The following is a 25,810-nucleotide window of genomic DNA, read 5'->3' as shown; positions in this document are numbered from 1 at the left end:
TCTTCTGTAACCCCAGTCGGTCGAGGCAGATGACCGTTCATACTGAGCCTGGTTCTGCCGGAGGTTTTCCTTCCCGTTAATGGGGAGTTTTTCTTCCCACTGTCGCTTCATGCTTGCTCAGTATGAGGGATTGCAGCAAAGCCATGTACAATGCAGACGACTCTCCCTGTGGCTCTACGGTTCCCCAGGAGTGAATGCTGCTTGTCGGGACTTTGATGCAATCAACTGGTTTCCTTATATAGGACATTTTTGACCAATCTGTATAATCTGACCCAATCTGTATAATATGATTGAACTTGATTTTGTAAAGTGCCTTGAGATGACATGTTTCATGATTTGGCGCTATATAAATAAAATTGAATTGAATTGAATTGAATATTTTTACTGTAGGAATAATCAATTAAATTAAGTAATCTGCGTGTATTTGTGGATGACTGCCTTCCGCTGATGAAACCAGTTTGATCTGGATGTATTATGAGAGGAGTTACTTTGTCTAATCTTTTTGCAAAAGCTTTACAGATCATCTTAATATCCACATTAATTAAGGATATGGGACGATAACTGGTGGGCAACATAGGATCTTTGTCTGGCTTGAGCAGAAGGCTGATGGTGGCAGAATTCATATTAGCTGGAATTCTGCCTTTTTCCTGTATTTCCTGCAACATTCTGTGGAACGTTGGGGCTAGAATATTCCAGAACTCTTTGTAAAACTCAGTAGGGAATCCATCTGGACCTGGAGCCTTTTTATTAGGCATGCTTTTAAGAGCTTCCTGGGTTTCAACTGTTGTCAGTGGGGAATCCAGTGTCATTCTTTGGTTATCTGATAATTTAGGAAGTGTACTTTTATCCAGAAATTGCTTGATATCATTCTCTAATGGATTTATCTGTGTTGTGTATAAAGATTTGTAGAAATCGCGGAAGGTATTATTTATACACTCCGGTTCACTTACTGTATTACCAGTTGAATCTGTAACTGCAAATATAGTACTTTTCTCCTTATTTATTTTAAGCTGATTAGCTTGGAAGCTTCCTGACTTATTGCCATGTTCAAAATTTTCTATTCAAAGTCTTTGTATTAGAAATCTATTTTGCTTTTCAATATAGTGGTTTAGTTTTAATTTTACTTCACAGATTTTACCTAACTTTCCTTCTTCTTGAGAGGATTCTAGTAACTTAAGTTTTTCTTCTAATTGCTGAATCTTTTTGTTTTCTTTTTTCTTTTTATGAGATGAGAAAGAAATTATTTTACCTCTCATCACTGCTTTTCCAGCTTCCCACAATATCGATGCTGATGTACCTGGTTGATCATTGTATTCCAAGTATGAAGCCCACTCAGTGTGCGATTTACAAAAAAAACCAGAGGGGGGGATTGTCAGGATGCAGCTTGTAGGCTGCATGCTGAGCCTCTCTCCCTCTCTCTCTTTCCGGCGCAGCCTGATTGGTTTCACCTGACAGGCTGCAATTAACCTCCAACTGCTTCCACCTGGTTCCACCCTTATTTAAACTCACCTCTTTCTGCTCTCGTCGCCGGTCCGTAGTGTTCACTCTTGCTCTGTCTCTGCCAGTATTCGGTGTCAGCTCAGTTTTTGTTACAGTCAGCCTGAAGACGTTGCTTCTACTTGGTTTCTGTTCAAGTCACTTCTCTCAGACTCTGCTCAGCTCTGCTCCATCGGAAGTTCTCAAGTTTCCACTGCTCTTCCACGTTCTCAAGCTCTGCTGCTGCTCGACGGTCAGTTCTGCAACTCAGTTCCACGCTCTCAAGTTCTGCAACTCAGTTCCATGCTCTCAAGTTCTGCAACTCAGTTCCACGCTCTCAAGTTCTGCAACCCAGTTCCACGCTCTCAAGTTCTGCAACTCAGTTCCACGCTCTCAAGTTCTGCAACCCAGTTCCACGCTCTCAAGTTCTGCAACCCAGTTCCACAGTCTCCGGTTCCGCAGCTGTTCCACGGTTTCAGGTCCTCCGCTCTGGAGTTTCCTCCCTGGTCAGTCTCCCCGCGTTCTTCCTGTCAGCCAGCTTCTGCACCCTTCATCTCCGTCCGTAAAAGACTCTGGTTCCTCTCGTCATTCACCTTCCAAACTGTTCAATAAACTCACTTCAAGAACTAGCTCTGTGTGTGCGTGCTGTGTCCGGGTTCATCCAAAGACAAATCATGACAGGGATAATTTCAAAAGTTGTATTAATGAATCAAAGTTTTATTAATAATGGTTAGCTAGCAGGTGCTCTTTCAGGTAGCTAGCTAGATCCAGTAGGTTAGACTTTTGTTTTTAAACTTGCGGCATCTACTGTCGGGACTCAGGAGTGGGTATTAATTTACTTTAACCGCTTTGAGCAGAAAATGTAGTAATACTCTTTAAATACAAAAAACAAAATTAATTTACAAATGTGAAGGACACAAGACATGTATTAATATCAATTTTGAAAAATCCATCATATTCAGGGGTTAAAGCAAAAACAATCAATTTCACTGAAAACATTTTCTAGTCAGCCCATATATTCCCGGGCCGTGGACGTCATGCCACCTTAGTAACCTAATTTGCTTATTGTAACAAGTCCACTTTAACCAAATCTGACAGTTCCATTGACAATTCCTGTATCTCTCCCACCTTCCAGCTTCAGAGCCTTTGCACCATCAAGGACAGCCCTTTGCATAATCTCCTTCACTTTCCACATCCATAACATCACCTTGTTAACTTTCATATTTGCAGCATCAAGCAAGTTCTTCCTTCGCACTTTTGCCAAACTGGTCCACAGTCCACTCACCATTCCACTTTACAATTTTAAAACCCTCCATAAACTGCTGCTAATTCAAAAGACAGCAGCTTGCATCATTACATCATCTTCTTCATACCTGTACTTTAACTCTACTGTAACATTCAATAAAAATCAATCCTATATACTCTGTGTCCCCACCTCTCGCTCATTGACTGCCGGAGATGGTCAACAGCCCCTCCACGACCTTCTTTGTTACAGAAAACCGCAGGTGGAATAATATTTATGATTTTTTTTACTTTTTCCAAATCAGACCCAGTCAAACCGGGACATCGTTTCACATTCCGACCCTCCTTCTTCTTAAAAAAAAGCGCGTCATGCTAAATTAACCGAGCAACAGCGTTACTCTTTCAGTTTTAAATAAAACATAACAGCAACAGACACACTTACCGAGGGAAGTTGTTGTCAGCTGTTTTATGCACTGAAATTTCTGACCTGCTGGTTTACATAAATCCAAAGAAAACCTTTGACTACCGCTACTTTCATTCATGCATCTGTGGTGAGTTTGAGATTTTCTTTTAAAAGTTAAAATGATTGAACACCGATAAACCTCAGACTGGTAGATTTCCGCTTTGCAAAGACCCGCCCTACTCTCCTTCTGATTGGCTAATGTCCTAGCTCTGCCAGAATTCATTGGTTAAGCGCTGCTTCTGTTTAAAATCTTGAATAAAAAGTCTACACGGAACATTTTGTGCTCATTTTCCAAATGACGAAAGTCCCTCACAGCGACGGAGAACATTAAACCCCTGATAATATTACTTATTCAGATCAGAAGGGGGAGGAATGTATCTCCCCCAGGGATAAAACACGAATGACCAGAGGGGGGGGAAATCCCCCCCCCCCCCATCCCCCCCAGCAAATCGCACCCTGAGCCCATTGTTCTTAGATGAATTTTATAAATTCTTCATCTTTAAGCAGTGATGTATTAAATCTCCAGCTTTTGTTTTGTGGGGTTATCTTTTTATTAATTAAGGTGAGAGTAACAGGAGCGTGATCACTGATAGCAATAGGATGAATAACCGTCTCTGAAACTTCCGACAGCAGTGAGCTGCTTATTAGAAAGTAGTCCAGAGGGGAGATGAGCGGCTGAGATCTCGCGAGAGCTGTGAGCTGTGCGTAAGTAAAATGGCGGCATACATGTAGTTCAAAATTAAATCCACTCAGGTAAGTAATAACCAATAACTGAAAATTAAAAGTAAAGTTTAAACATTAACAATTGTCTCATTTTCACGAGGGAACAAACTGGAAGAAGAGACCTTGACGAGCCTGGAGAGCTACCTGGACGAGTGTTTTGACAACATCGTGATGGGGAAGAAAAAAAATCCCGCAGCCACAAACACACCTTCACTCAAACGAACCCGGTCTAGCTCTACCGGTGCCTCAACTTCCACTCTATCACCCGACAGGAGCTACAGCAACGTCCTGGAGTCCATCGACAAAAAGCTTACCAGCCTGGACGCTCGCCTCGCCTTGGTAGAGGTGCTCCACAAAGAGTTCCAGGCTCTCAGAGAAGCGGTCGAATTTAGCCAAGCCCAGCTAGCTTCTGTTGCCGCGGAGAACGACGCGCTGAGAGGGAAAGTCACGGAGCTTACCGAGGGGTTGACGCGGCTGTCCGGCGAAAATAAGAAGATGAAAGAATCCATTCTGGACATACAGTCGCGAAGTATGAGAGACAACCTCGTCTTTGCAGGCATCCCGGAGCGCCAAGAAGAGGACCCTGAGTTTGCTATACGTGAGTTTCTCCAGCAGAAGCTGAAAATACCGGCGGATCAGGTAAAAAACATCACCTTCCATCGCGTTCACCGGCTCGGAGGTAAGAAACCCGATAAAATCCGCCCTCGTCCGATTGTAGCCAAATTTGAGCATTATAAACAAAAAGTGTTTGTTAAAAGCTATGGCCGCGAATTGAGAGGAACGGATTTCAGTGTTAATGACCAGTTTCCAAAGGAAATCCTAGACCGTAGGCGAGTGTTATTTCCAATCAGGAAAAAATACATTAATGATGGCGTCAGAGCTAACGTTGCAGTTGACAAACTTTATATCAATGGTCAGTTGTTCAGGGATCAGAAGATCACTCCTTGGCTTTATTAGATGCACAAAGGGTGGATTTATAGCTTGTCACGCTTGAAAAGAAAAAAAAAAAGTGTTTGGAACACGGTGATAAAAAATAAATAAACGCACAGCTCAAGAGGACGCTTGCACGGTATGGTTGCTAGTCACGGTTGGGTACACGAGGCATGAGTGATGGTTATTTCTCTTTCATCTTTTCTCACTCTTTGCACTTTCTTAATTCTCTGTCTTTCTTTATATTATTCATCTGCTCCTCTCCTGCTGACCAGGAAATCACAAGCACGTCAGATGATGCTACCTGGGTCTTTGTATAACTATTCTTCTGAAGACATGCACTTTTCAACTTCTCACTTTCACCTATGATGAATGTAAAGTTTGTGTCATGGAATGTGCATGGAGCAGGCACCAGGGAAAAACAGCTAAAGATCTCTAACCAGCTTACAAGATTAAAGGCAGATGTTGTCTTATAGGGCTCGGGATCCGCGTTGCATTGTGGGACGTGGCGGCCATATTGACAGCAACGCAACGTTAAAATACCTCTGACATAACGTTGTTGAACGAAGAGACGTAGAAGTAGAGTTGAGAAAGAATAGATATAAAAAATATGTTAAAATCCCGAAAAGGATCTGAAATTTACCGGGACACATTAAATAGAGAAATCAGGGACCGGTATGTTGACAAAATCAGCATTATTATGGAGCGCCGACGACCACTTGTTGCCACTGTTTTGCATATCGGACGTCTTCGGCTGCCTTGTTTGTGGTGTGATCGCCTATACTTCAGAACAGTTCCAAAGCTACAAGTCCTTGGAGTCTCATGTGCAGTTTACGAATGGATGGGTTCAGGAGCTGCAGATCATAAAGCCAGTAAACAGTGGGAACACAGTGATTCGTACAAAGGTAAGCTGCGCTCAGATGGGCTCTGGCACCTGCTAACCGTTAGTGCTAACAACCACTCACACATGTAATGCACTTTTAACTAGCTGCTATGTGTTTCAAAGGTTTAGTTAGTAACATTAACTGCCAGCCCTCCCTAAACCCTCCGGGTTTCTCACGTATTTGAGCCTTTTCCCGCTGCCGTTTTAGTATTTATGTGCATGTATGTGGTGTCGCGGCTGAAGGAAAGAAACAATGTAGGCTATAAAATAAAACCGTGCATCTTTAACTTACCAGAATGAAAATGCAGGGAACACACTCTCATTGACATCGGGATACTGTGGAAAGTTATGATCGGTCGTCTTAAAGCCGCGATCCAAGCGAGCCGACAACTCCATTGCGCTTGCTGTCTCTCCCGTGGTTCCGCCTCCAGGCAGTAAAGCGGTGGACAGTTAACCCATTTTCTATGTTTTTCCCATGGCGATCATGTGTTGCGCTGTTACAGCCCACAACACAGCAACGGTTTACCATGGTTGAAATCAAGTTAAGGTAAAATTAATCAAATTAAAACACGGCTGAGAGAGGGAGTACAGTACGCGGTAGTCATAGGCAGTAGTCTGAGTAGCGGGGGCGGAGCCGCGGAGGCTTTCAATATGGCGGCCACACAAAGTAATACGTCATGACGACCAAGCCCTATTGCAAGAAACCCATAAATCAGATACAACTGTAAGTGATCTTAACTCACCTGAGTTCCCCAATGTGTTTGCTGCCTGCTATAACTCTAGACAGAGAGGAGTAGCAATTTTAATCCACAAAAACGTTAGTTTTAAAATATTAGATAAAATTATTGATCCCGAAGGTAGATTCATATTAATTAAAATATCTATTCATAACCAGAAGTTATGTATTGTTAGTGTATATGGTCCAAATGTTGATGAACCCTCATTCTTCCACAAACTCTTCCATGCACTTTCAAAACACGGGGATTGTTCTCTAATTATTGGGGGTGACCTCAACTTTGGTCTAAATGAGGAAATAGACAGGCTGAATACAACAGGGTCTCAGCGTAGTTGGCAGTCATTAAATATAGTCAAACAATACATGAGTGATTTTGGTCTTTGCGATGCATGGCGTTCTCTTCATCCTAATAGTAAGCAATATACTTTTTTTTCAAATGTTCACCACTCTTATTCTCGTTTGGACTATTTCTTAATCAGCAGTTCGCTGCTGTCGGACGTTTCAGATGCTGTAATTCATCCTATCGCTATTAGTGATCATGCTCCTGTTACTTTAACCCTAACAAATAAAAAAATAACCCCACAAAACAAGAGCTGGAGATTTAATACATCGTTGCTTAAAGATGAAGATTTTAATACATTTTTCAAAGAAGAGTGGGCTTCATACTTAGAACACAATGATCTGCCGGGCACTTCAGCATCTATACTTTGGGAAGCAGGGAAAGCAGTGATGAGAGGTAAAATAATTTCATTCTCATCTCACAAAAAGAAGTTGGAAAACAAGAAGATTCAGGAATTAGAAGAAAAACTTAAGTTACTAGAAACTTCCCTGGAAGAGGGAAAGTTGGGAAAAATCCGTAAAATAAAACTAGAATTAAACCAGTATATTGAAAAGCAAAACAAATTTCTAATAGAAAAACTTCGATTAGAAAATTTTGAACATGGCAATAAGTCAGGAAGCTTCTTAGCTAATCAGTTAAAAATAAATAAAGAGAAAACGACTATATTTGCAGTTACAGATTCCAATGGGAATACATTACATGATCCAGAATGTATAAATAACACCTTCCGTGATTTCTACAAAATTTTATACACATCACAGATAAATCCATCAGACAATGTCATCAAGCAGTTTCTGGATAAAATTACACTTCCTAAACTATCAGATAACCAAAGAACGACACTGGACTCACCGCTGACAACAGTTGAAGTTCAGGAAGCTTTAACAAGCATGCCCAATAAAAAGGCTCCAGGTCCAGACGGATTCCCTACTGAGTTTTATAAGGAGTTCTGGAGTATTCTGGCACCAACGTTTCACAGAATGTTGCAAGAAATTCAGGAAAATGGCAGATTTCCAGCTAATATGAACTCTGCCACCATCAGTCTTCTGCTTAAGCCAGGCAAAGATCCTATGTTGCCCACCAGTTATCGTCCCATATCCTTAATCAACGTGGATATTAAAATAATATGTAAAGCTTTTGCAAAACGATTAGACAAAGTCACTCCTTTCATAATCCACCCAGACCAAACTGGTTTTATCAGAGGAAGGCAGTCATCCACAAATACACGCAGATTACTTAATTTAATAGATTATTCCTACAGTACAAATAATAAAACTATTATAATGTCTTTAGATGCAGAAAAAGCATTTGATAGAGTAAACTGGAATTTTTTATTCGCTACTCTGCATAAATTTGGTTTTGGCAATTTTTTTATAAATTGGTTAAAAATTTTATACAGCTCTCCTACAGCCTGTGTCAGGACAAATAATCAAACATCTTCCAGCTTTTGTCTCCAGAGGGGCACTAGGCAAGGATGCCCACTTTCCCCCTCACTTTTTGCCATTTTTATTGAACCTCTAGCAGCAACAATTAGACAAACAAAGGTTATTAAAGGTATAAAATGCATGAATATAGAGCATAAGATTAGTCTTTATGCTGATGATGTATTACTCTATCTTCAGCACTCAAACTCTTCCCTTTCTCAAGTAATTAGATTACTAGAATCCTTCTCAAAGGTTTCTGATTACTCTATAAACTGGTCTAAATCTACGGTACTGCCAATTAATTGCTCTTTCCAAAACCCCCTAGATTTACATTTGCGCTCAGGAAACATCACATATTTGGGTATCACTGTGTCGTCTAAACTTGCAGATTTAGTAAAATCTAATCACATCCCACTTTTAAAAAAGATAGAAGATGACCTGGATAGATGGAAATCGCTTCCAATTTCACTCATGGGTAGAGTAGCTTCGATTAAAATGATGGTCTTACCTAGAATTAATTACTTATTTTCAATGATCCCCAATAAACCATCAACTGACTGGTTTAAATCTCTAGACTCTTCAATCTCTAAATTTCTTTGGAAAGATAAACCGCCCCGTATCAGCTTAAAGACGCTACAGAAAACTAAAGACAGGGGGGGACTAGATTTGCCTAACTTCCATAAGTACTACTTGGCAAATAGACTACAATATATCACTAAATGGATAAAGCAAAATCCGTTAGACGAGCCCTGGATAGATATAGAACAGAAAATATGCAATAATATCATGATTTCAGATTTGCCGTTTATTAGCTCAAATATAAAACGGCATACATGCTTTAAAAATATCAATATCAGCTCTACTCTGACAGCATGGTGGGAGTTTCTTAAAATGACAAAGTCGTCACTTATCCCATGCAGTCGTACACCCATCTGGAACAACCCTGACATCCTACAAAATAATAATATGATAAACTTTACATACTGGAAGAATAAAGGTATTGAATATCTGGAACATTTACTTGATGGAACCGAGTTCATCAATTTTTCCAAACTAAATATGCAATATGGCATTAGTAAAAATAAATTTTTGGAATATGAACAACTTAAATCTATAATTAGAAAAAAATTTAAGCATATTAAAGGTGGTTTACAAATCCCAAGTAATATATTAGAGTTCCTAGATTTAAACCCCCCCAAACTACTGTCTAAATCATACAGGACACTGACTAAAATAGATGATTCAATATCTCTTCCTATTACGAAATGGGAAGAGGATCTATCAGTCAACTTTGAACAAGACTTCTGGGCTCAGATATGTCTAAGAACTTTCAAATTGACTAGTAACACCAACTTACAACTAATACAATACAAAATCCTTCACAGAGTACACTACACAGGACAAAGATTATTCAAGATGGGTCTGGCACAATCTAATATCTGTCCTCACTGCATAGGCAATCATCCTGATAATTATTTTCATGCGTTATGGTTATGCACACCAGTCCAGAGGTTCTGGACACAGATATGTAATGACTTATCAAAGTGCTTGAGCTGTAAAATTACACCTTCCCCATCAGTTTGCTTGCTTGGTAATTTTGAGGAAAGCCCTCTTGGGAATAAAATAGTTTACATGGTTTTCACTGCACTATGTATCGCAAAGAAAACTATCCTCATGAATTGGAAAAGTAAGGAGAATCTCAGTATCAATCAATATAGAGATCTTTTGTTGGATCATATTAATCTTGAGACAGCATCTGCATCCACATCTGTTCGATCTCTTTGGGCTCCTTTGATTAGCACTATCACTTAGTGGAATGGGGGGCGGTGGGTTGCTTCCTGCAGGGCGCAGTGGCTGGGTGGAGGGGTTCCTGGGACTCTGGGGGCACTTGGAGTGGGGTGCTTGGTGGGTCTGACTCCAGGGTCTGTTGCCCCCATATGGGAGGAGCTTGGGAGGCCTACGGGTGGCCCACAGCACCGCTTGCGGCGCTCTTGGGGAGCTATGCAGGGACGGACGTGGGTTACTGACCTGGTAGCTGTGCTGTCGCTGGGTGGGTCCTGGGTGGGTCTGGGGGCCTGGGGTCCCTGGGGCGCGCCGCCCTCGGGCGGGGGCCCCGGCGGGGCCTCGGGGGTTCCGGTTCCGGGGGGTGTGCCGCTTGGGGTCTGGGCCGGCGGGCGCCCGGGTGTCCGCCCCTGCACGGGGCCTCTGGTGCGCTGGGGGTCCTCAGGGCCTGTTGAGCTGGTAGGGGGGCATGGTCATTAACATCTCAGGGCAGATGCTCTTCCCCTTCTTTGGGTTGGCATTCTGCTAGTGGGGGGAGGGGAGGGAGGGGGAGTAGTGACTTACCCAGCCTGGATGTCTAGTGTCGAATGTATGGTGAGATGTTTGAATGTTAGTGTTGGGGAGGGTTTAAATCTACGGGAGGTGTGGGAGGGTGGGGGGGGGGGGGGTTGGTGGACGTTCTGGTGGGCTTGTGTCCGGCCCCCTGTCCCGGTCCTGGTCCGTGTAGTCTCCCGGTGCGGGTCTCACCTGGGGGGTGGGGTTTGGGATGGCTCTTGCGGGCTGGCTGGCCAGGGTCCCCCATCTTATTAATTAATTTATTTAATTATATATTATTATTATTATTATTATTAATAATAATTTTTTTTTTTTTTGGGGGGGGTTAAATACAGTAGGCATGGGGGGTGGGCTGGGGGAGGTAGAGGTGTTGGTCCTGGTGGGTGGTTGGCTGGCGGGCCCTGCGGCCTCTCCCCAGCCCCCGGGCTATGGTGGTGCCGCTGGAGGGGCCCCTTTCTCCGGGTGGGGCTTTCGGGGAGCGGGGGTGCCTATTGGAGTCAGTAGGGGAGCTGGCTCCCTGGGTTGGCTCCCCAGTCCTTTGCTCCCCATCCCCGGACTCCTCCCTCTGCCTGCTCCATCACGCCGCCACACATGTAGGTCCTTGGGGAGAGGGCGTTACTGGAGGTTGCCACCTTTTGGTGACGTCCCTCTCCCCAATTTTATCATGCATTTTAGACACTTTCACTCCAAACATTTTCACAACGCACATCCATGTAGGCCACGATATGGGGGGGGGGGGGGGGGGGGGGGGGGGGGAAGACGTCTGGGGGGGGGGCTTATGTTGTGTGAGCCTCGCCCCGGGCGGCTCCCTTCACCCCCTCTCGCATTTAGACATTGAGGGTTCTTCTGGGTAGTTGCTTGGAGGGGGGGCGCTGGCACCAGCTCCCTTCCGGAGGGGGGGTGGGCTGTGCCGTGCACCCCCTTCGGTGCTCCCAGTTTTAAACACACCTGAGAACAACATGCAACAACACAACATCTGAGCGGGCGTAGGGAGGATCGGGGGTCTTTTGCACACCCCCAATCTCCGATCGCGGCACGGAGTCTGGGGCCTGGAGGAGGTGCGGGCCACTGGGTACGGGGTCTTGGCGGGGGGCTGTTGCGGCTGGCCGGCGGCTTACCGGATCTGGGGCTGACGCCTCTGCTCTCCCCAGGAAGGGATGGGGGGCAGGGGTGGCTAGGGTAAGGTCGGGGTGGGAGGGGGTTTATTAGGTATATAGTGGGTGATGGGGGGCTCTGGTCGGATGGCCCGTACGGGTCGTGTCGGCCCCCCCTCTTTGGGGGGCCTGGTCCGGGGGGCGCCTGGTCCGGGGGCGGGGCCGGGGGTCGGGCACAGGCAGACGTATTGTTGAATTGTGGTGACCCCCCCCCCCACTTGGGATTTTTAGATGTGAATGCTATGTGGGAATGTGTGTAAAACGTCCTTTTTTTTATTTATTTTTTATTTTTTTTATTTTATTTATTTATTTATTTTTTTTGGTGTCTGTGTGTGGCGAGTGGGGCACAAGGGAGGGATGGTGTGAATGAGTGTTTTTTCCAGGTTTGGGTTCGGTCCGCTCCCTCTCCCAAGATCATCTCAAGTCTCCGCTAGGTGCGGAGCCCATCCCCCCACGTCCTGCCCTCCTCCGCTGCGTTGGCGGGCGCCTTGACCCTCTGGCGCGTTGACGGTCCTCGGGTTTGGGGCGGGTTCCCGGGTGGGCGCCGGCCCATTCCCGGCGGTGGCTCCGCGGGGCCTGGCCCCCCGGGGGGCGGCCGGGGCCCCTGCCGCGGGGGCGGGGCGCCCCTGGGGCCTCTGGCCCCCAGGGCCCATGGCCAGGACCACTTCAGCGCGGCCGGCTAAACTAGTGCACTCTCACAATCTCCCACAGGTGCTGGGTCCCAGGTATTAAATGTTCACTTATATATAGAAAGGCTATAATTTAATTACTTTCTTTTACTTTTTTTTTAGGTATCACATTACACATGTCAGCTTAAATAATAATACATATGATTTAGCAATGGTATCAAGATGTTACACGATTGTATCTGTTGTTTTATGTCTGTTGGTTGTGCTGTTCTTTTTGTGTCTCTTTCCAGGTGATGGAGCAGACAGAGGAAGTTTTATCATTCTCTTCCTTTTATCTCTTCTTTCTTTCACCTCTTCTTTCTCTTTTTTTTCTCTTCTTGTTTTTCTTTTACTCTCCTACTTTCCCATTGTAGTGTCCATATAATTTGAAATTCTCCCTGCAGGAATCACAATAAAGCTATTTACACGCACAAATCAAGCGGAGCATTATGGCGAAAGCTGTTTGCTCCACTTGTGAAAGTAAAATCTGTCGAGCTCTATTTGGCATTAAGATATCAATTTTTATTGCCACATTGCTAGACAGGACACTGGGAAAAAAAAAAAAAGAAAAAAAAAAAAAAAAAAAAAAAAGAAAGTAGTCCAGACGAGAGTACGAATGGTGAACATTTGAGAAAAAAGTATATTCTTTACTATTAGGATGAAGAGAACGCCATACATCGCAAAGACCAAAATCACTCATGTATTGTTTGACTACACTTACTGACTGCCAACTACGCTGAGTCCCTGTTGTATTCAACCTGTCTATATCGTTATTTAAACTAAAGTTGAAGTCACCTCCTATAATTAGTGGACAATTCCCGTGTTTTGAAAGTGCAAAACCTTAAATCCGATCCGATTTCGAGTCCCGATCCGATATTTTGCCTTTAGTATTGAAATTCATAAAACTCAAATATATTTTAAGCAAGTAACTTAACTTTTTTATTAGACTAATATTTGATCAAATAGCATTTCTATTATTGTAAATCCCATGAAATCAAAATCTTACCCAGAATTAAAGGTCAGCTTCAATTTAATGTTTTAGACAAAAGTAAAAAGAAAAATACTTACTTGGTACAGTATTGTCAAAAAGAAAGTGCTATGCAAGATCCACTTCTAGCTTATAAGTGCTTAACATAGGCTGCCATAAAGTCAATAAAAATAAAGTGCACTGACCACTGAGCAAATATAAAGTGCTTTTGCTCATCTTAAATGTTGTGTAAACAGATTGACAAATAGTCACAATTCAGTAAATGAATTTCAAACATCTCAATCCAACTTAAAAAGTAAGTAAACAGAATTCAAATGAATTCAAAACTTTAGGACTGTAACTTAAAAGTAGCATGATCACTGAAACATGATCAAATCACCAAGACCATTTTTCAGTCATGAACAAACACATACGTAGCCCTAAAAACAACTAAACAACCAAACCTGAATACTTAGTTATAATAACCACAAAGCTCTTTCCAGTTATGCCTCACTCACATATCTTAATTCAGTCATTTTAAAGTGAAATGAAGATTCTTGTTAAGAAACACTAGCTTCTCAACCCTGTCAGCTGACAGACGGTTTCTCTTTTCGTCCATTATGTTGGACACAGCGCTGAAGAATCTCTCGCTGTCCACACTTGTGCATGGGGCAGAGAGATACCTCTGTGCAATTCCCACCAGTGAGGGAAATCGGGCAGCATTGTCCCTCCAATAAGTCAAAGGGTTTGCAGACCGTACAATGGTTTGCTCAGTGAGGTAAGTTTGCACCTGAACCAGTACAGATGAAGAAGTCACAGATCGCCTTTCCTGCTCACTCTCTTGCAGGATCTCTTCAAACACACTGCCAAGGCTGGTGTCTGTGCTGAGACGTGGCTTCTTGCTAGACTGTTGCTCTTCTGGCACATCACTGCTGGCTTTCTTTAACTCCTCCATCTTCTCCACCTCTCTAATGAGAGCGTCTTTGGCAGGCCCTAAGCTATTAGGATCTGCAAAGTATCTGGAAAAAAAACAATAATGTAAATTTTAATAAAGTGCATATTTCTAGAGTTTGAAACAAGTCATGAATTTGATTCTGCAAAAAAATATTCAAAATATACATCATATACCTATTAAGGGACTTGCCTGTCTTTATATCTTGGATCCACCAATGATGCCACAGAATACAGTGGATCACTTTCAACGTGGCTGAAACGTCGTTCCACTGCCTCCAATAGGGTCCTTTTCATAGTCTTAACTCCTTCATCAGTGGCCTGCTCTCTGGAAAGAACACGCTTCAGGGCTGCAATTGCAGGAATCACGTCAGCTGTAGTGGCTGTTTCAGCGCTGACAGCTCTTGTTAGCTCCTCGAATGGAGCTAAGATTTCAACCGCCCTCTCCATCAGTCCCCACTGGTTCACTGTTAGAGTAGCTGGGAGGTTGTGCTCTGCAGCATAAACGCTCAAGGTGCGCTTTTGGCCGAGGAGGCTCTGCATCATGTAGAGTGTACTATTCCATCTTACTTGGACATCTTGCAGTAAGCGCTTTACAAGCACTTTCATCTCAATTTGGATGTCTTGTAGTTTTGAGTATGCCAAAGTTGAGTGCTTGAAATGACCAATGATTTTTTCTGGCGTTGGCAAGTGCATCTAGTATGCTACGTTGTGAGAGCAAACCCTCATGCACAGCCAGCTGCAGTGAGTGAGCAACACAGCCCAGACTTGGCACGCCCAATTCATCCATTGCCTTCTTCATGTTCCTCGCGTTGTCACGTAAAATGACATGCACACGTTGTTTGTCTATCCCCCACGCATTCAGCATCTCCGAAATGGCTTGGCTGACATGTTCTGCTGTATGAGCCCGGCGGAACTGATGAGCATGCAGTACGGCACGCTTTAAATCATAAGTTTCGGGATCAACCCAGTGCGCAGTGAGGCTCAGGAGGGACATCGGGCAAACATCTGCGCTCCAAATATCCGTAGTGAAACTAACAACAACGTTCCGGTTCAATTGACTATGTATGGTTTCTTTTACTTTGCTGTACAGCTGTGGTATGGCTGTGTCGGCAATGTAGTGTCTCGAAGGCAGAGCGTAGCGCGGGTCCAAAACTTCCAGAAGACTATGGAGCCAGATGGGTCTCGATATTCACAAATGCACAAATAAATCCACACACACACAGGACAAGATCCACGCAAGCACAGGCCCGATTCATGCAAGCACAAAAAAATCCACACATGCACAAAAAAATCCACACGTGCACAAAAAAATCCACACGTGCACAAAAATATCCACACGTGCACACAAATATCCACACGTGCACAACAAAATCCACACGTGCACAAAAAAATCCACACATGCACAAAACAATCCACACACACACAGAACAAGACCCACACATCCACAGCTCTAGGCTTTAAACTTCACAGCATTTGTGTGTGGATTTTTGAGACTGTCCTGCCGTCTTGGGATTCACACAAGCATTTTTTTTAAACAGAAAGTGGTTTGCAACCAATCAGAAGCCTCCCTTGTATAAGCCAATCACTGGAAAGTACTCCACGTGGGCTGACTTACTCATAAGCCAATCACATTCAACCTGTTCAGGAAGCGCGTAGTATGAACACAATGTGCTCTCAGGCTTCAGCGCGCAGCAGCCGTTTGTCTCCCTCTCTCTCCGCAGGTGTTTGCACATGAGCGGAGGCGCCCAGCTGCAGGTGTCCGCTCCCACCCCCCGGCCTCAGAGCCGACGTCAAAAAACGCTTCTCTGCTCCCTTCAAGTCGCTTCGGATCCGCCCGCAGCGCTCCTTGGTCTCTGAGCTCCCAACATCTAACTCCGCGGGCCTCTTCCGTCTGATCTCCAGCCGGCCAGCAGTGATTCCCTCCGAGCTCTCATCGGCCTCGCCGTACAGACAAAAACTTTTGTCTTTACAAAACTTTGTAAAGACAAAAGTTGCGATTTTTCTTCAATAGCTCCCTGGTCATGTGACTCATTAAATATTTCACTGACTCCAAATCTGTGTGAAATTGTTATGTCAATGAAACTGTCCTTTGTTTCAACATCAAGGTTGTGCCTCATCTAGCTAATGTAGAACAATTTCACACAGATTTGGAGTCAGTGACCTGGAAGCTATTGAAGAAATATTTAATTATAAATAAATCTTAAAATATAAAAAGGCTTAAAATGGAATAAAAATGTGTGGCCCATCAGGCTAATATAGAACAATTTAACACAGGTTTTGAGTCAGTGAGTCACATGACCAGGGAGCTATTGAAGAAAAATCCCAACTTTTGTCTTACAAATATCTTTAAAAAATTAACAGATTAAAATGGAATAAAAACAGTGTGCCTTACAGATGTTATTTATTGGCATGATTTCTATTCGTTTTATCTTAGCTGATCCCAAGAGATGAAATTTATTGATTTTTATTTCTCAAGAGTGCTTAGTTCCCACAGTGTGTGAGAGGAGGGAGCAGCTGAGAGATGCTGGCTGAAATCGGGGTCCATCAGCCGGATCAACCGTGAGCGAGATGCCGCTGATTCCGCGGAGCTTTAATATCCAACTTTACCGCCCTATCCGCCAGAGGGCTGGCGGGACATGGGCGCCAGAGGCGAATCGTCAGAGCACAGGAGAAGCAGGTAACGGCGAGGCCGATGAGAGCTCGGAGGGAATCACTGCTGGCCGGCTGGAGATCAGACGGAAGAGGCCCGCGGAGTTAGATGTTGGGAGCTCAGAGACCAAGGAGCGCTGCGGACGGATCCGGAGCGACTTGAAGGGAGCAGAGAAGCGTTTTTTGACGTCGGCTCTGAGGCCGGGGGGTGGGAGCGGACACCTGCAGCTGGGCGCCTCCGCTCATGTGCAAACACCTGCGGAGAGAGAGGGAGACAAACGGCTGCTGCGCGCTGAAGCCTGAGAGCACATTGTGTTCATACTACGCGCTTCCTGAACAGGTTGAATGTGATTGGCTTATGAGTAAGTCAGCCCACGTGGAGTACTTTCCAGTGATTGGCTTATACAAGGGAGGCTTCTGATTGGTTGCAAACCACTCTCTGTTTAAAAAAAATGCTTGTGTGAATCCCAAGACGGCAGGACAGTCTCAAAAATCCACACACAAATGCTGTGAGGTTTAAAGCCTAGAGCTGTGGATGTGTGGGTCTTGTTCTGTGTGTGTGTGGATTGTTTTGTGCATGTGTGGATTTTTTGTGCATGTGTGGATTGTTTTGTGCATGTGTGGATTTTTTGTGCACGTGTGGATATTTTTGTGCATGTGTGGATTTTTTTGTGCTAGCATGAATCGGGCCTGTGCTTGCGTGGATCTTGTCCTGTGTGTGTGTGGATTTATTTGTGCATTTGTGAATATCGAGACCCATCTGGCTCCATAGAAGACGAGTCAGTCCGACATTCTCAACTACTGAGATGGGCTGGTTGTCAAGGGCAATAAATTCGACCAACCTTTCTGTGATCTTCTTTGCTCTATTATTTTCGTTGGAGTATTTGTCTCTCCTCATAACGTCCAGCGTTTGTTGCTTCGCTTTAGCAACCTTTCCATCTGCAGCTTTACAAAACGCTTCATACACGTTGTCATGTTTTGTCCTCAGATGACGAATCAAGTTCGTGGTGTTAAATGTAGCTCTGCTGCTACCTCCTCTGGAAATTGCCATGTTGCAGACATTGCAAGTAGCTTTAGGACAGTCTTCACTCGTGAGAGTAAAATACTTCCACACTTCTGACATGCTTGCTTTGCAGCGCCGCGGAGGTTTGTATTGCGCAACTACCGTCAACCATAACTGGCGGGTACTTTACGGCAGTTGCCGTAAAGATCGGCGCGACTAGTCAGGTAATGTAGCCGAGTCCCGATCACGGGAAAAAGGGAAAAGATCGGACCGATCCGATCTCGAGATCGGGATCGGGACATCCCTACTGACAATACATAGCTTCTGGTTATGAATAGCTATTTTAATTATGTATCTACCTTCAGGATCTATAGTTTTGTCTAATATTTTAAAACTAACGTTTTTGTGGATTAAGATTGCTACACCTCTCTGTCTAGAGTTATAGCCGGCCGCAAACACATCAGGGAACTCAGGTGAATTAAGCTCACTTGCATTTGTAGCTGATTTGTGGGTTTCTTGCAATAAGAAACCCACAAATCCAGTTTATCAATGCTGCTACGTCAAGTGCTGACGTCTTGAATGTAATGCTCAAACAACTGTGAGTTGAAATAAGAATTGCTACTTCTCATTTTAATCCATTTTTGACTTGTTCATTTTCATTGATTTTTCTTTTGCATGTCTATTTTGGCAGTGAGTAGAGTTTCCTAGGTTATTAAATTAGAATAATTACTGTGACAGGAAGTTGTTTTGGTTCAATAAATAATAACAATTGGAATAGTAATTGTTTGTGTTTATTTCGATCCAGAGTTTGCATGGTCTTTCAGGATACAGAATTACCTCTTTTTGAGTTAACATCTGAGATTGATACAGAGACATTTTCATTGGATTGGTGATAAAGGAGTAAGGATTAAAGTCTAATTGGAGTTATAATTTGCAGTTATCCAGCAGCTCAACGCCTGCTGAATAAATTTCATTGGTCAGAAACCAATCAGATCACCTTGTTCCAGCATAAATGAGTTCATAACAGCTAATTAATAAGTGCATTATTGGTATTAATCATTACAAGCTTATAGCCACCATTTTAACCATATTTGTTATAGCTACCATTTGAGTTTGAATGACCTATTATTAAAATTATAATAGCAAATTATAATTAATAATAATAATAATCATTCAAACAATTTTCTGGCATAACATAATAATATATCTGTCATGTTTGGCTTTAAGTGTTTGGCCCACATGCAGAATTACATTCGGATGCAGAGATCAGATTCAGAGATTTTATTTTTGGAGGTGAAGGGGATGACGCTCGAGGCGAACGAGGGCATGACGGATCGGGATCCAAAACAACTGAAAGGGAAAGGAAGATGGTCAGAAAGTGAAGGACCACAGAGGAAACGACCTGAGAGACGTAAGCTTACCACCCGGACGCGGCAACCGGACCGGGGAGGGCAGTTAGGACTCGGCTTATTGGTAACAGTTTGTTGGTGACAGGTGATCCAGTGACCGGAGGGCGTAGGCAGAGGAAGGTCCGAGCAGCGCCGGCGATCCAGAGATCCGGGACAGCAGAGGAAACCAGACAGGTTCGAGGTAGGTGGTGACCTCGGGAGGATGACTCGGTTCGAGAGTAGTGCTCGAGGGGATCGTTCTGAGGAGACGCGAACACGCAGGAGGAGACCTGGGAGACACAAAGGGTAACAGTAAGCGCGTAGGAGAATATCTCGAGGAGAGAATAACAGCCTGGAGTCATACATCGACTGATAACACTCTGGTGTTCGCATGCCGTTCTTAAAGCGTGGCGGGATGCTGCTGAACCAATCCCTGGTGTGCGCGCCCCACCCGCCAGTCAACCAGAAACACCTGTGGAGAAAGCAGAGGCAGAGCCAGCAAGCAGGATGGCTCTGCTGACTGAGTCCTGACAATATCATTAGCTTCCCTCCTTCCACTCCAGTAGCACAATATAATTGTTACTTCTACTGTAACTTGGATGGTCTAAAAATACTTATATGAAGGATGGCTCTCACTGCGGTTAACCGGAGTCCCAAAAACACACAAATTGTTCTGTAACACTTTTCAGACTAATGGACATCAATGACTTTGTTTTTAATTTTTCTTGAAGATTTTTGGCCAACTTCATGTTGCAAAGGTGTATTTCAGCAATTTCTTAATTCTACTGGTCTGGATGTAACCAGATTTAGGTGTGGCTAGTAAAACAAATTCCAGTTTTCATCATATGTAATTGTATTGTTTTTTATTGCTGTAGATTAAATAATAATAGATAACTATGTAAAAAACTAAAAAAAAACCTAAATGAATAATAAAGCTTCAGCAAAAGAAATTGAGAAAAGTTGTGTAAATATTTTTATTGTGTACATGCTTGGATTCAATGCTATAAACACTGATTAATTAGATCCTGCAGTCAACGAGAGAAAATCTACATTCTGCATCAGAATCTGCCAGCGGAAAACAACAGAATAATATGTTCTAGCCTGGTAAAATTCCCCTGACAAATGATTTCAATTTCAGGACATGATTATGTGATTTTATAGATGTTAGATTTAATTTACAGTCTCTTGTAAACAAATAGCTTAGCCACAGCTTTAAGGGTGGCTCCTGCTCCTTCCATAGCTGAGTGTAATTGAGAATGATCATTGAAGCTTGTAGTACAATAATTATAACTGATTGCATCATTTCTTCCAAAGCAAAATCTTGATGATGAGTTACAGAAGCAGTGAAGCTCTTTGCAGCTCATCTAGTATTGTCCAAAGGGACTTAGCATGAAAAAGAACACAACAGCTTCAACCAGCTTCTCCACCCTGAAAAGGTGCAGGAGGAGGACAATATTTCATCTGTGCCTCCTCCTTGTCAGCTCTTCCATTTCGTGCAGGAGTGGAGAGTATTTTTTTTTAAGGTTTTTCTCATTAAATCCATGTAAAATTTTATCATTTTAAAGTAACAGGTATGTCAATATGTTCTTGTTTACTTAGATTTAGAGTTGTCTTGAAGCAATATTAAAGTCTCGAAGGAATGCACCCTGGAGATCTATGTGAGCTCCTAAACTCATCAAAGTGTGAGCACATATGTACTAATTTAATCAAGATAAAACGTTTTGGGTGTGACAGAAATGTGTTGCAACCTTACTGACGTTTTGCTATTCTTTCTAGATTATTTTAAAGCGACCAAATAAATATTAGCTAATAATTATTAATATTATTACAAATCTTTAACTTAGTATGGTTAGTGCTAACAAAAATAAGCATTTCCTTGATATGTTGTCCTGGCACAAAGTTATCAGCAAACTTGATTTCAGTGCAGTATTGTCATAAGCACATGGGAAGCTCTAAATAGGTTCAGCTGAAGTATGTTTCTCTAATTTACAGACTGATATAAAAGAAGGACAACTGCTCTTACAATTGTCTTCCTATTCTAACAAAGGTTACCTTCAAAGATAAGAACTCAGCAGACAAGAAAGTGGCCTCATATGCTTCTTAACATTGCTGCGGGAAAATCACAATAGGTTTCCGGTCCCCAAAGCACTTTGAGATGAGGTTTTTGTAGTAGGGCTCGATAATCACCAAATAATTCTGACATATAAGTCCAGCTGTGGCCATTTGATACTTAAAAAAATAATGTGTTGTCTCTAAACTCTGAAGGAGGCGTTCCTGGATCTGCGTTTCTGATTAGTTGTGAAGATGTAATATTAACCTACATAATTGGCTAGAATGCAAAAAGCAGCGCCCTATGGAAACCGCACAGGCTTCCACGGTTCCGATTGACGGTTGTACTGGAACTGTAATTACCCTCTGGGATTATTAAAGTATTTCTGATTCTGTTTTTGAAATGTAATGAAAACTGTTTTTCTATTGAACTTTTTATTGAACCGCACATCTATCAATCATTATACATTGCCATTGAATTATCATCCGGTCCTAGTTTGTAGTAGTGAAGAAAACTTTGTGCCACTCAGCAGCTTCCTGTATGGTCAGCAGCTTCCTGTATGGTCCTTTCTCATCTAGCTATGCCATGTTCTTATAAATCATTCTGTGAATCAGAGAGATACAATAATGCTACTGTATGCCACAAACGACAGGAATGCTCTCATGTGGCATGAAAAAGCCCAAACAGCTGCAGTCAAAGCTCTACAACACACCAAAATGTTTCAAGGCGTGACATTGATGGCAAGCAGTCCCTGTCTTTGCTGTGGAGCTGGAAATTCAAATGGTTGGAACTAATCTCTGGACCAGCTTTTTACTTTATGAACCTGGATTCCGCACCTCTGCATTAGCTAAACTGTTGATGCCAAATCTTCATGTTAGCTATTTGAGCACAGATCACATGGCCTTGCCTCTCAACTGAAAAAAACTTGTTGAAAAAACTCAAAGATACAATGTTTTCTTTGAATATTGAGGAGTCAACCAACACCAATGTTGACAGAATTCTAAATATACTTTATCTTTCGTTAAAGATAGTAACAAAGTTACTACTCAGCATTTAACAAGCAAAACAGTAAACTTTCAGAATCCCCAGGTATTTGTGTAATTTTGGACTAATTCTTTTAGTTCCTGAATCGTGCCTTCTTTGTTCTTATCCTTAAGTCCTTGATGAATTTTGCTGGCAGCAATTCTTCTCTGCCAGCAGATGATGCTGTTTCATGTAAAGGTGTTATCGTACTGAGACAAGCTAGACCCTGTTCCAAAGGTACGCTATCTTGAAAAAATCTCCAGGATTGGAGGGATTGATCCATATGAGAATGACAGTGATCCTCCTCCATTTGAGTGTCTGACAGAAAAATATGCTTAAAATTATTCTAGCATCTACTCTGCTTTTATGTTGGAAATATTTAAGGGCCAAAAAGCTACATGTATAACAGCAAAAAAAGCTTAGAGAAACACACATGGCCATTATTACATTTAAAATTACTTTGGTTATAATTAAATGTCACAGATAACCTCAAAGCTCAGTATAAAACAATGGGTGTGTTTTATGGTTATAACACATTTTATTTCCATAAAGGTTTTGTACACCAATGGGACATTAATATTTGTGTTTTCCGCTCTGCTCATTGCTGCAAAATATAACTTAAGAGTATTTTTAAGTGAGAGCCGAATTGCCCCTACCATTAGCTGCTATTAGCCTCACTTAATAACTCAATACTAACTCTAGGGAATGTAACTACGTCTGTTTAAACGTGTTTGTTTCATTTCACTCCATCATCGGATAGTGATACGAGTGTGCTGCATTAATATGGAATATTAATTTAGATTTAATGGTGTAACTTTAAAATTACCCCATCAAGCTAATGGTGGTTTCCGGGTGAGCATCTGCTACAACACCCTCTAGCTTCCTAAGGTACAAATTTGAGTCTTAATTATTTCTAGGAGAAATAATTGCATTAATAAAATCAAGTTTTCTTATGGTTATGGATTTTTATTTTGCAAATCAGTCTTTAAAATCTTATTTCCTCAAATAATGTTTCCTCTATCTTAGGATTTCCCTTGTGAATGGGTTGTTCAATTAGTTTAGCTAGTTTAACCTCATTCCATATCATTTTAGATGAACTTTGATTTTCCTAGATCTGCAGTAAACCCACGATTGGCTGAATAATTGCGATGATGATGTTTTTCATCTTTCTTTATTTGTCCTTTTTGATCTTTTGTGCGTACATAGTTCCTTAGTAACTTTAATCTCACTTTTGCTTAGTAGTTTAGTTAAGTTTCACTAGCCTAGTAGAGATGATTTGTTGATTGAAATACAGTGACCATGTGAAACACTTCTTGTTTTATTCAATAGTTATTTTGTTTTTGCAACTATTGGAAAATGTAACTATTATTAAGCACATTTTTTACAACTACCTGTTTTTTTTCTATTTACCAAACAGCGTCATCGGCATTATTATCTGTGTCAAATAGCGTGAATTGTACGAGTAGAAAAAATGTTTACCATGATTTATTCAACTGTAATGAATGAAGAGCTGATTGGGCACGTCAGTATGTGTCTTCATGTGTGGTCCGATGATAGGGGTCAGAAGAAGAGAAAGATCTTAGAAAAACAGATGAATGTATACTGTGAATGTCACAATAAATTTATGAATGTAATAAAAGTGATTCGTTAGCCAGGTGTCAGTCATTCTGAAAGTCTGAGAGTCACGCTGAGACCAAAAAATCTTGCAAAAGCTAGTATATTTATAATGTAAAGTTTGAATATTTTATTTGATCTGAAGTTGTTTATTTTAGTTGTTTGTTGTTACAAATGTGCATTTAATAATATAAAATAGTGTGTAATTTAAACGCATGCTTACAATATGCCTACAGTAGTGTGTAATCATATGTATTTGACATTTAGTATTCTTCCTGGAAAATAAATTCTAATCAATGTACAACATAGTTTTCTCTAGCGGTGCTATGTGCTAAGCTAACAATATGACACAGAGGTTTGAGTGCAACATAAAGCTCACATGCATCAACAAAGTTGACAACAAACCTGTAAGCTAGTGCTAGCTGACATTAGCTTCATGGAAAGCCGAATAACTGGGTTCTGTCGCGGTCTGGGCCCTTCAAGCTGCACCATGCAATTGTCAGGATGCAGCTTGCAGGCTGCAGTCTGAGCCTCGCTGCCTCTCTCCCTTCCCAGCGCAGAATGATTGATTCCACCTGTCAGGCTGCAATCAACGTCCAACTGCTCCCACCTGGTTCCACCCTTATTTATACTCACCTCAGTCTGTTCTTGCTCGCCGGTCCGTAGTGTTCTTCTCCTGCTCAGTCTCTGCCAGAACCTTGTATCAGCTCAGTTTTCTTGTTTTGTTCCGTCAGAAGACTTCACTTCAGTTTTGTTCCAGCCAGCCACAACCCTAGACACTAAAGTTCTCTACTCCTGTTCACGTCTCCTGGGTTCCGTTCAGCTCAAGTTCTGCAACTGTTCCACGGTCTCAAGTTCTGCAGCAGTTCCACGGTCTCAAGTTCTGCAGCAGTTCCACGGTCTCAAGTTCTGCAACTGTTCCACGGTTTCAAGTTCTGCAGCTGTTCCACGGTCTCAAATTCTGCGGCTGTTCCACGGTCTCAAGTTCCGCAGCAGTTCCACGGTCTCAAGTCCTCCGCTCCAGAGTTCCCTCCCGGTCAGTCACCCCACACTCCTCCTGTCAGCCAGCTTCTGCACCCTTCATCTCCGTCCATAAAAAACTCTGGTTTCTCTCGTCATTAACCTTCCATCCTGTTCAAAAAACTCACTTTAAGAACTAGCTCTGTGTGTGCGTGCTGTGTCCGGGTTCATCCAAAGACAAATCATGACAGCAATGCTCTGCATTGCAGACTGAAACAGTGAAACAACATACAAACATGTATTCTGTCTTTGTTGTCTATAAGCTAATGTTTCAATGGTACAAGAGCAATATATAGTTTTCACAAGCCTGGAGCACGGTCTTGTGGCTATAGACGGTAACACTTACCACTTGGTTCAAGCTGGTCACTATAATTTACCATTTAAAACTGATATATACTGTAAGTCCCACCTTTCTATGAATTGCAGGATCGGTTAAACTATGAAAAGAAGTGTGACTTATAGTCCGAAAAATACAGTATCTGAAAAACTCTGTTTCCCAGTAATGTGACCATTGGCAAATAGGAATAGCTTAGATAATCCTGACTGAATTAAAGTACAAAAGGTTTACTCTGAAATAATGTCAGACAACTAGCAAAAAATATGAAGAGAAAACATTTATGAGTCTGATTCCAACTGTATTAATGCAGGTCAGACTGAGTATAAGTAATTAAATTCAACAGCCTTCAGTCTTCTGAGTAGAGCAATGTAAATTAGCCATAAGCTTTCTTTTTTTCTGTGCAGGTTATCTGTGTGTCCAACACTGCCT

General features: G+C 42.4%; 1 protein-coding gene across 1 annotated transcript; it reads right to left on the bottom strand.

Annotated features, from left to right (window-relative positions):
- Window positions 1–13,390: 13,390 nt before the first annotated feature.
- Window positions 13,391–14,882, bottom strand: LOC118566079 (zinc finger BED domain-containing protein 4-like). The gene is made up of 2 exons (XM_036147137.1): window positions 14,488–14,882; window positions 13,391–14,362 (listed from the first exon to the last, which is right to left on the bottom strand). Exons 1-2 carry the CDS (start codon window positions 14,838–14,840, stop codon window positions 13,876–13,878), a joined length of 840 nt encoding a protein of 279 aa, XP_036003030.1. The 5' UTR covers window positions 14,841–14,882; the 3' UTR covers window positions 13,391–13,875.
- Window positions 14,883–25,810: the final 10,928 nt, after the last annotated feature.

The sequence above is a fragment of the Fundulus heteroclitus genome, chromosome 15, assembly GCF_011125445.2.
Source record: "Fundulus heteroclitus isolate FHET01 chromosome 15, MU-UCD_Fhet_4.1, whole genome shotgun sequence".
Lineage (NCBI taxonomy): Eukaryota > Metazoa > Chordata > Actinopteri > Cyprinodontiformes > Fundulidae > Fundulus > Fundulus heteroclitus.
This window is presented reverse-complemented; position numbering and strand designations above follow the sequence as displayed.